The sequence below is a fragment of the Thermobia domestica genome, chromosome 14 (assembly GCF_964235325.1).
Source record: "Thermobia domestica chromosome 14, izTheDome1.hap1.1, whole genome shotgun sequence".
Classification (NCBI taxonomy): Eukaryota; Metazoa; Arthropoda; class Insecta; order Zygentoma; family Lepismatidae; genus Thermobia; species Thermobia domestica.
Window position 1 is genome coordinate 138,812,891 of NC_137467.1, and position 12,410 is coordinate 138,825,300.

The following is a 12,410-nucleotide window of genomic DNA, read 5'->3' on the forward strand; positions in this document are numbered from 1 at the left end:
CAAGTCTGGAGCCCCGGGAAATGAGCGGACCAATCAGAAAACAGGAAATTCCTCCATCAGCTTGCTTGCAACTTCAAACCTTCGTATCTTCAATCGGATATCTACAACAACCTCTTTCAGCTAACATATTCGTATGATTACCAGTAATGAGAAACCTAAATACTGCACTGTTTAATTTATTCAATTAAAACATTTAGTTACTTCGCCCGCGCTTTCAGCCCTGTGTACACTATAGTAGAAATAATGCATCATCGAAAAGCAAAACATCAAAATAAATGCGAGACTACAGAATATATTACACATTATTTTTACCCTGCATTCATGAACAAAATGGATGTGTATGTAGTAACCAGTGTCGTATTTAGAGGAAGCTATCGGGCTCAAGATCCCCCCTCTTTCCCCGAAATAAATTTATTAGTTTCTCGCATTCCACGTACAACAATAATCCTTACCATTTCTAAGAATTTCATTAACTTTCCATTTTCTTATGCTCTTTGTTCAGAAATAATATTGTATTTGTCAACTTTCATTCCATGTAAGAATTCCGTTCTTTCTTTCTTTCTTTCGTCCATTCTACTCTTGTTTCTTTTTCTTAGTTGTTACTTCCTATTCGTTTCTCCTATCATACTTTCGACCGTTGTTAGTTGTGATTCAAGTTGGCCGTCGTCAGTAATACCGAAACTAAGAGGGCCTGATAACTGAAACTGATGTTCCACACCAACTTGTACGGATATCAACGTTATGAGACTTTAGTTATTATAGCAAAGGAATATTTACATCGTTTAGTTATAAAGAAAGATAAATGTTTGAATTAAAGAAAATCAAGAGAGGGGAATAAGTAGTCCGGGAAATTAAGAGGCCAAAAGGATGCTTCCTTTTTCTTCTATGAATAGTAAAAAGGGTTAGATTCACTGCTAAATTTTTGTGTGTATCATATCACATGAGATTCATCAGTCTTCAATTCTTGCCATTAAAACTTCAATTTATGCATAAATTAAAATATATTTAATTCTCAAACTCATGTGAGCAATTGCACCCCTTCCTGCTTCGCCGTGTTGTGCACTGCATCCCCGAAACAAAATACTAAATACGCCACTGGTAGTAACTAAACCATATTTGTACCAAATACATGCAGTTACGTTATTAGATGGCTAATTATATGGTTACCTGAATATTAATGCTCAAATCTAAATACAGTTATGGCACTTGTCCTATTTTGAAATAAATAAATTGGAACAATACAGTTTTTGTGTTGCAATTAAATGGCTACAACAGTTTTAAATCGGAAAATTGCTTGCACAATTTGACATTCAATAGCGCAGGAAGCGATATCTATCAGCGTGACTTCATTATTAGGATCGGCGTGACCCACAGACTAAGACGTTTACCGTTTATTACACTGAAAAAAATCGTTGTCCGGACAGCGTTATATTGTACAAATATACGGAATTCATAAGTTCACTACGGAAATCTGTACAGAGTATACGTTATCCATATGCTACACATTTACTGCCCTTTTCCCGCTTAGATGTTACGTCATGCCGCTGCAGGATGTATAACAACTAACAGTCTTCCGTATATTACATACCTATACGTATGTTACATACATGAACTATATGTTATATACGTCCATCTGTATGTGAGATCCTGACCGCTCATATACAGTACGTATAGATGGAACACTTATACGGAACAAAGTAGCCTATTACAAAATATACGTTTTCAGTTACAAGTTTGCTGCATGATATTAGCTACAGTTGTACGTTAAGTTCAAAAACTACAGGATTTACGCATGTAACCTGCATATTAGGATTTGATTAAAATTTAGGCTGTACATTTTTCTTTGGTTTATTAGCTTTAAACTAGTTGTGAATTACATCTTTACTAAATACTTTTTCTTTTTGCAGACGCCACCACTCGGCTGTTCCTTAGCAGGACAAAACGTTGTTGTACTTAGAGATTAAGGTAATTTCTTTTCAATGAAAAGCAATGCGAATTCGTTAAGAATATGAGAACAGGTACACACTCAGAAATGTTTGCTGGGAGTGATCCAACGTATTTGGGGGAGGGGTCCAATAGGTCTATGTATTATTGAACCCGTCCTATTTTGCACCCGAAAAGACGATAAGTAATTGCTAATTACTGCCATATATATATATATATATATATATATATATATATATATATATATATATATATATATATATATAGCTAATTATTTTTATAAGAAAAGAAACAGTACAGATGAGGCGTAAAATCAAATTTTTAGCCTACATCAATCATTTCTCTGTTCAACATGTATAGTTCTGTTATGGATGTCTACAAATGTTAGTCAAGTTATAAAATTTTGGGGGGTCCGAACCCAATAGACCTCACTGTGGATGCGCCTCTGTACGAGGAGGAGGAAAATTACCTTTACTCATCACGAGCTATTAAACAATATGAATACATATGCTCTGTCTGTTTCTGCAGTCTTCTAAAAGCAGTCATATTGTATTTATCATCATCGTTGGTATTCTGCCATTATTGGCAGTTCGCTTGCCCCAGACTGGAAATTTCCATGAACTACGGTCTTCAGCTAAAATCTTCGTCTTCATGCGGGAATTTTCTGTTTTAATTATCTCCATGAACTGAAACTTCTTTTGCTCCTCCCTCTTTTCCCTCCTACTGTATCTTCTATCACTTCCCTCATGACAAGTTCTTTCTTAGCTAATGTGCCAACCAGTTTTATACTCTCCTTGAGTTACATCTAGTATTCTTTTTCCTCATTCGATTTTCTGTTTCTACCCAACTAATTCTCCACACCCTATTTCGAAACACTCATGTATTTTTGCCATTTCTATCGTTGCTTTCATTTGACGTTCACATTTCATATTTTCTCACTGGCAGTCATACCATATAGCAGTGGATCCCAACCGGTGTGCCGCGACACACTAATGTGTTGCGAAGTCCCATAGTCTGTGTCGCGAAATTTTAGAATTTAAAAATTATGAAGCATTTAATAATAATAAGTAAAATATATTTTCAGATAGACTGTATTGGTTAACGCCTCCAGCGGCAGAAACAATATTCAGTATTACATAGAGGCACTATTTTATTGATAGATTGGTTTTGAGTTAAGGGTTCCTTTCAGCAGCGAGGCTATAAAAGATGTGGACCTAAAGTTAATAGAAACTTATTGTCTTACTCTATTATAATTTACATTATTATTAATAAAAAAATAAACATGTGTGTCGCGATGTCGTGGGGGTTCAGTAAAGTATGCTGTCAGCCAAAAACGATTGAGAACCAGTGCCATATATTATATTTTGAAGTATGAACAATTAGTTAAGTTGATTTTGAGTTTAACGTCCCTTTTAGCAGCGAGGCTATATGAGATGGGACCTACTGATTAACGCGGAATCCGAATCACATGAGCTTCAGCTGGGAATCGAATCCGGGTCTCCCACGCCAAAGGCGCGTACGCTAACCGCTTAGCCACGAAGGAGCTCGATTGGACTTCCAGTTAAGACTTTGAAAGAGTTCCTAATTTCTTCCATTCTGACTATATGATCTGCCTATCTGAGGCTCCTAGATGATAACTTTAACAACCGTATAAATTATGTAGTTTCTCATCATTGGAAGTTTCCGCCATTCCCCATTCCCGTTCCTCTTGGGTCCGAATATTCGTCTCAGGATCTTGTTCTCAGATACTTTCAGTCTACATTCTTCCCTGAGTAAGCGACCATGTTTCGTAACCACACAGAACAACAGGCATGATTATCGTTTTACATATTTTAAGCTTCAAATCTTTTGGCTTGTGAGGTTGACTAAATTTGCCTCCATATATATTTTTTACCCCCTGAAAGAATCAGGGGCGAATCCAGGGGGCGATCGCCTCCCAGAATAAGATATTTTCTATTTTAAAAATAAAACCTATCCTAAAAATTTTCCTTAGTTTTATAAATGTAAAATAAAATCTATTGACTTCGAACGACCGCCCTCCCCCCAAATATTCAGCCTGGATCCGCCCCTGGAAAGAATTTTTCAGTCTTCTCGTTCAAAATTCAAATCTAAATAATATTATATACAAATTTTTGTTAATACCTTCTTGTTGCTGTTATATAATTGTATTTACTGTATATTACTGTTGTTATTGTATAATATCATTGTTTTAAATGTAAACTCGTCAATATGTTGTATCTGGAACAATACAAAAACATAGATCTTACACAATTTCGCGTGATTTTAACAGTATTAAACCTGGTCGAAGTTGACTGCAAGAGTATCAATGGGTCGATTTAGCACTTTGTTTTTAACTCCAATAAATGCTAATAAACTGTAAATCTCAACCGCAACTACTGAACGACCCACAAAAAAAAAAAAAAGGTCTTTTCTATGATAAGCACCGCGTATTACTTCACTATTATCAAGGAGACGCGGATGTTCTCAGGTTTATAGACCTATATATAATATAAATATGTAGTTGTTCCATTCATTTCAGATTTTCTACGTCAACTAATTAAACGGAGCACATTACGTTAACAACCTTAAAACTTCAATTAATTCAAATTAACTAATCAGTTCAGTTTCCTAATCATCTACTCAATCTTTCCTTTTGAAAATAAATGTTATTTACAATCACATTCAAAGCTTCTTTCAAAAGTTTGTTAACGGGCAGCAAATTCCTGAGTCTTTCTTACATGCAACATGATAACAGTTTTAATTAGAACTTGTTTTTAACAAACTAATCTAAGTTGTAAAAAAAAAAAGTGTAATAAAAGTTATTCAAATATAACAACTTCCTTGATTATGCTTGTTGTTCTCTTGCTAACACAGCTATAGTATTATATATTTTCATCAATAATAAAAATGTCACTCTTGCATGTAATGCAAGATCATCAAAATTTACGACTTATTTACATATGAAGAATTTGTAATTCTAAGTACGATACTCTGCATAACATAATTAACACCAAATGTTGTACAAAAGTACTCTTGGGGCTAAAAGAAAAACATCATGCCTATAGATTCCAATTCCACCAGAATAGTTGGATGATGGACATTACATAAAACAATTCTCAAAATAAGAAGCGTCTTCAGAAACAAATACGCAGATTAGACGAATCCAAAGATTATTCCTTTTTGATGATAAGACAACACATCTCGATGAAAGTTTGTGAGAAAGTTTACTAAAATTGTACCAAATGAACTTCAAAACTTGATGAAAATGAAACGAAATCTTTAAGTTTTACGCCCTATGGTTATGCCGGTTAGGCTAACGGTGATGATGAGAAATGAATGAAATGGTGGAATGAAGTATGTGGGAAGAAACGGAAGAATCCCGAGAAAATACACATACACGATGTTCGTCCACCACAAAGTTCACTTGGCGCGAGCTGGGATCGAACCAAGACCCCAGACACCATAGGTGAACATTCTACCACTGAGCCACCGCGGCCCCTCAAAACTTGACGTTTTTCTGCACTTGTTTTTACTGTCAAATTAAAAAAAAAAATCGATAAATTCAACCCGGACAGCTCTGAGAAAAAGGCTGGAAACCACTCACTGTTCTCTCTTAATGTGTACCATTTCTTCAACCCTCTAATCAAACCGAAAGTGGCAGAAATCGACTACTTCCGGTTTTAGCGTTGATCGCTATAAACAGTAATAGCTAGAGAGGAGCGATTTTCTGTTATCAATTTAGTGTCCCAAGAACACATTCCATCTCCACCCTAACTCTACTAAAATCGAAAGTGGAAGAAATCTAGTATTACTACTTCCGGTTTCGATATTAATTTAGAAAATATTACGCCACACAAACCAAATTCTTCACATGATGTACATGTGATATCGGTACCTTCTTTTTCTGTGGCAATTTTCGATTGTTTTTGTATTTGAACTTTAGACCTTTAGAAATATTAACTGTACTGTTCCTAATGTTAATGCTGTTGTCTATACTTGCAGGTGAATAAATATTTAAAATACGTTTCAGCTTTTGAGTACTTTTTTTTTTACCGAGAAATATCAGATTTTTGCTAATTAAAAGTGGTTATTTTTTAAATTGAAATATATATATATATATATATATATATATATATATATATATATATATATATATTTGAACAAAAGAAAAATAACTTTCAATTAATCTATAGGACTCACAATACCTCAGTGTGATGTAGAGGTGGAATAGATATGGTAAGCGCAAGGAGTTTAAGATAAGAAATCAGCATAATTTTAAACAGCAAACAATATGACAAAATGTCGTAAAAGCTCATTTTTGTCAGGTTGCGAATTTAACTTTTCGCAGTTGAAAAAAACTGTGGCTCATTTTAAGATGAATACAATATAATACAAGGCTTACAACATACTCAAAATGGCCTTTTGTTTATCCAAATTTGCAGACCTATTTCAGACTAAATATCTGAGAACTAATACTAAAGTGTATTTGAACTGTGAACGTAATCTAAAGAGTAATTTTCAGAACACATTCCAAACTGATCACAGTAGTAACGGTTTCCTTGTATGCATTTTTTTTTTTTTCATTAAGTTAGAAACTGAGATTGGAAGTTGATATTCAGACCACCAACATCCCGCTGAGCGTGTGCCCTCTAATAGGTCATACATAATCCGTGTTTGCTTGTTCGATGACATTTGCTGTCTTTTTGATCAATATTCGCGTACAAGGAGCATCGTGGGGCAAACTCCAAGCATTGTTCTTTCATAGTCCTCCCTGGCGAACATTCTTTCTCAAAAGCCTCATATAACTCCCAGATAATACGTTTGTATACTGTTTGTCCTTCCAGAACGAATTTCGAATGGACAATACAATGATAGTCAAAAAAAAAAAAAAAAAAAATGATTTTGGGTGAGAACAGTCAGTCGGAAAGGTGTAAGAGCCTTTTCAGGCCAGCCATCCTGAGAGATATTTTTCCTAGGAATGTCCTCATTCACACTAGGCAAATGCCGGGACGGTACCTCACAAGAAGGTCCTAGACTGCTTCCCGATTTCCCAGGTATGTGGTCGACGAAGGACGTCATCCATGTGACGGGCTTAAAATGGCCATTGATGCCGACTGTCTAGAAACATAATTCCTAATCCTAATCAAAGAAAACAATAACCATGACTTTGATTTTGTTTTCTGTTTCGGGTTTTATTCAAATGCCTTACCGAAGCTTGTCGTCTGATTTGCATGTCGAACTAATAAACCCACGCCTCATAACCTATTATGATATGTTTAATGAACGTAGATTTCGAATTGGCTCGTTCAAGCACGTCTTCAGCAAGCTGTTTGCGGCGCTCCTGATGAAAATTCATTTCCTTAGGAACAAGCCTAAGGAAATGGCTATGACGCGTTTCATGCCCAAAAGATAGACTAAAATGATGCAAACGGACTTTGTGAGATAGGTCTAGTTCCTGAGCCATCTTTCTTGAAGCTCAATGAAAGGCTTTCCATCACTAATTCCTTAACTTTGTTGGTGTTTTCGTCAGTCGAAGACTTTCAAGACCGGAAAGAAGCCAGTCTTCAACCAGTCTTTCCAATTCACTTCTGGTCCTTCCTTGAATGCTTTGTACTATCTTACGCTTATGTTTTCGATAAAGTTGACTCAATGTAATTTTCTGCAATATTTTCAGTGGTTCAGAATGCAATTTCATTGGCAGCATAAAATTTGAGCCAAACTCTTTGTTCGATATTTAAATCCATTCTAAAAATCGCACAGCACACTTAAGGTCGACTAATCTGATCAGTAGCTGTGAAGAAAGAAAAAAAAAAAAACTAAAGGATATATTTCACCAAGACTCTATGTGACAATTGGACACATTTGTAGCAATGTACAGGGGGAAAAATATGCGAATTTTATACCTGAACTATTTCCGGTATTTATTTGATAATGCATATGAGTGTCTGTTTATCTGTATAACTAACAAGGAACGGACATCAACGTGTCATTCGGACATCCGAATCAAACCGAGTATATTCGATAAACATAACAATGCACAAAACACTAGGTGCCATGGATAACGGAGTAAGTTAGGACAGCGGTGTCATGGATAACGGTGCCATGGATAACGGACAGTCCCTCATACAGATTAGGTATGAGAGAAAAGCGTGTATTGGTATACAAGCTTTTCCCTCATATCGATTCCGTCGATCAATACAAAACTTGCTACACAAAACATTTCTTATCCCCTATAGTATTTTTCGAGATACAATTTGGATTGTGTGCTTTTACCAGGGGTCCAAGATTGATGGGAGGGATTTTTGGAAGGAATCTTCCCAACATTCTCCCAATTTTCCCTGTTCAAGTACTTTATGGGAACCAATACATAGCACCTCTGGAAAGCGTGTTTCATGCTGAAGAGAATGAACTATAAACCATGACTTTCCAATGAACAGTGTTGATGCAATAGCTATTTCACTGCGACTACGAATTTCTTTACACTACCAGGGTTAATGGGCCCCATGGACTTACTCCGTTGTCCATGGCATCTCATTGATGTGCATGAACATATCTTTGTTATGTTTATCGAATGAACTAGGTTCTATTCGGATGTCCGGGTGACACGTTCATGTCTGTTCCTTGTAAGCTTATAGGTCTACCATTATATGACCATTATGAATCTCTAGTACTTTACTATCTGTGATGAATAAAATATTTCCCTTTCATACGAAACTTTCTGTATATACATGAGGTGGTCTATTATTACACGGTTTGGACTAATTGGATGAATTTTGCTTCCACACCCAATTCAAAAAATCTTTATAACTTACGAAAAAAAAAGTTTATTATTACTCACTTCGACTGGCGAGGAAGATCTCGATGGCCACATTCTGGAGCAGATAACGACGAGCAAAGATAGCTCTGACTTCTGAAAAGTACCATTTTCCGTGCAGGTGATCGCAATACTTGAGTACCTGTAAAAAAATCGAAGAGAAGAATAGCAGTCAGTCATTTGCTTAACATACAACAGGACAACCAGCAACAACAACATATGTACCATAAACATAGCCAGTTCTTTTCATTCTTTTCACGCTCTCGTGAGTGAGCGTTTCAGCAATAAAGAGCAGGGACAACTTAAGATCATGGGTTCTGATATTCTTTTTAATGGCATCCTTTTATAATGGCTTGGACGGAAAGAAATAAAAACAACTATCAACGCAACGTCTAGAAACAGGAATAGCCTATTAAGCCGAGTCTTGCTCGATAAATACAAAATTCTTTTCTTGTAGCCTTTTTTTTTCTTTCTTTTCTTACAAATATATTGTACGTTCTTCTTGTAGCATAGCTGGGCAATTGGCAGGAGCCATCCAACACGAGATGGATGAGCAAGGTGAAAGAAGATAGTTTCAGAAGAACGGAATTCGTGAAGGACATTAAAGGCTGACTTGAGTTTTGTTGTCCAACCAAAAGCACAACGCACCTGACATCAATGTCTTCTTCTCTTCCTTTTGGTGATTTAAGGGACTGTCACGATCACTTTTGTGCCAGAGAGTTGTTGGACAAAGTACTCTGTACGTAACAATGATCCGGTTACAACTTCACGTCCGTCCTATATGTATAACTTCAAACAATAATTTCCAACAATATGGAAGACACCTATGACCCATAAAAGAAATTGTTGCACAGTGACTAAGTCAATCTACTCTTCGGAAACTAGGAAAACGTGTTTTATGTGCTCTCAACAGAAAATTCATGTTTTATTTCAGCTCCTTTTCCTACAAAAAATATTACTGACAATGATTGGGCAGCTGACCCCACAGTATTTAACATATGAACAACTGGATAGATAAGGTAAATGTAAAGGTTCTACTGTCACCAATAGATGGCACCACATGCCATATTTCCAATGTATTTTGTAGGAAGCACCAATATTTAAAATAATTCGATCAAATTCAACAAACAAATATTCAAACTTTGTTCAAGGATTAGTTGAATCAAACATCAGAGAATAATCCGTGCATTTTCTACTGAGTTTGTCTATTCATTGTTGAAAACATTTATTTTTACTCTTCAGAAACATGCCCCCAATAATGTATATCTCAACAATGAAAGGATCAAATAAAAAAAAAAAAAAACTCCAAGGATTATTCTCTGATGTTTGATTTAACTTATCCTTGAACAAATTGGAATATTCATCTCTTGAATTTGACTGAAATGTTATAAATATTATTGTTCCCTGCAAAATACATGGGAAAGATAGAGGCACGTGCCGACATCTATTGCTTGTTGGTGCTTCTTTAAAATTACCATAAGGCTAACGTTCAATCCAGAAAAACAGGAGGAGGAAGCTTAACTTTAAAAATAAACACTAGAAAAATTTGAAAACTGACTTGAACGTCATTTTATCTAGCATAAATTTATTAGAAAAATTTGAAAACTGATTTGAACGTCATATTATCTAGCATAAATTTATCATTAAAAATTGAAAACTGATTTGAACGTCATATTATCTAGCATAAATTTATTAGAAAAATTTGAAAACTGACTTGAACGTCATTTTATCCAGCACAAACTTATTAGAAAAATTTGAAAACTGACTTGAATGTCATTTTATCCAGCATAAACTTATTAGAAAAAAATGAAAACTGACTTGGACGTCATTTCATCCAGCAAAAACTTATTAGAAAAATTTGAAAACTGACTTGAACGTAATTTTATCCAGCATAAACTTATTAGAAAAATTAGAAAACTGACTTGAACGTCATTTTATTCAGCATTAACTTGAGAATTTTACACGGAAGGTTCTGATCCCCTTCGAATGTGGCCCTGGATATGGAATCAGTGTTAGTAGTTTGTCGTAGGTAAATTTAACAAAAAGGAAAAACGCGATTTTTTTCGATAAAATGTGAAAATCTAGGAAAACACTCGTGCAGACTAGTTGACCAATATAAATGTTTAAACTTTTATTTGTTCTTCAGAAATGAACCAATACAATAGGAACAGTGTGCGTGTGTGTTCAAAGAAGCATAATTTGTACCCATTCTTGGCTGGCTGTATTTGTGTGTGTTTTTTTAAGTAAAAAAGTGAAGGAAAAAGTTAAAAATAGAAGCAAAAAGCAAATATACAAAACAAATATGACTGGCACTTCCTTTAATATAGCCACATTAATCTTATCATACAACTTTCGTTATAGAAATTGTACACCCAGCAAAGAAGGGAAAATTTGTTAACGGAAAATTTTATGTCAGTCGAGGGAAATTTTCTTAAGAAAAACTACCAACTCTGTATGGAATAGGCCATATTTGCAACACAAATCAGCTCATATCCCTTGACAATTTACAATTTCCATAAATTATAGTTATCCTTTATTAAGTTATTAATTTGCAAATACTCAACTTGTATCAGCTACAATATTTAATTACAAGTACTAAAAAGTTCACTCCTCTTACACTAAAAATGTGATGTATTCAAATTATTTCTGTATACTTTACTATTGCAATCTTTTGCTCCGTAAATTGTTAAGCACATTATACAATCCTCTACACAGAAAACTGATTATAAGTAGTACTGAAAAGGTAAAGGGTGAGTCATCCCTACATCTCGAAATTTCTCGTCTTGCCTTGTATCAAAAACGAGACGAGATGTATCTTTTTAAATTCGAGATGAAACCAGAAATTTCTCGACTCTTGAGGGTAACACTATAGATCTCAAACACTGTTTGTGTTACATGATTTATGTCTAAAAACTAAACATTCATGAAGTGATTGTGCTAACATAATGAAGAGCATTTATTTTCGTGTAATTATTGTGTAAAATGCAAACGCAATAATTACAAAATATACTCCAACAATAAATACGATTTAAAAGTGGATCACTCATGAACTCGCCGTAAAACTCTCACGGCGCGGAGAATTCTATAACTTCTACATGAAATTAGGACAAAATAAATTCAGGACATACAAGAAGAGGGTAAAGATCGGCTTTTTTCATAAGTGTGCATAAAATCCATTATATCGAATGAATATGAAATTCAAACACTTAAACATTACATCTATGCAGTTGAAAAACAAAGCACGATTAATGTTATTCTGGTAATTTAGACTTGTTTTTTTTTCAATTTACAAAAAAATAATTTGACTATAAGTCGCTTAGTGCATCGTATTACACGAAACTTATTGCCACTCAGTCTTCACGAAAACAAAAAGTATGTTTCATGAAATGCCTCACACTAAAACTGTTGTTTCAATTCCGGGAGAAAAAAAATCTAAGATGGTATAATATCAACACCCATGCTTTGTTTGTGGAGTTATTTATTAGGCCAGTAGCCACCCTAAAAATGTAGGGAGACCCGGTAGAAGTTAGGGGTGCCGATCCAACCATATAGTTAATCAAAATATTACAGTTCATTTGCACGCCTATCGTGAAAATTTTAGGGGGTCCAGTAAAAATTTAGAAGGGCAGGCCCACCTAGACTCCCGGTGGAT

At 35.0% G+C, this 12,410-nt stretch overlaps 1 protein-coding gene across 8 annotated transcripts in view; it reads right to left on the reverse strand.

The window, feature by feature from the left end:
- Nucleotides 1-12,410, reverse strand: part of rg (A kinase anchor protein rugose) — a 1,617,632-nt gene that overhangs the window by 188,959 nt on the left and 1,416,263 nt on the right. For all 8 annotated transcript variants that reach the window (XM_081738911.1, XM_081738906.1, XM_081738912.1 and 5 more), the window contains one exon: nucleotides 8,783-8,900. In XM_081738911.1, coding sequence (XP_081595037.1) covers nucleotides 8,783-8,900 — 118 coding nt within the window. The remainder of the gene's footprint in view (nucleotides 1-8,782; nucleotides 8,901-12,410) is intronic.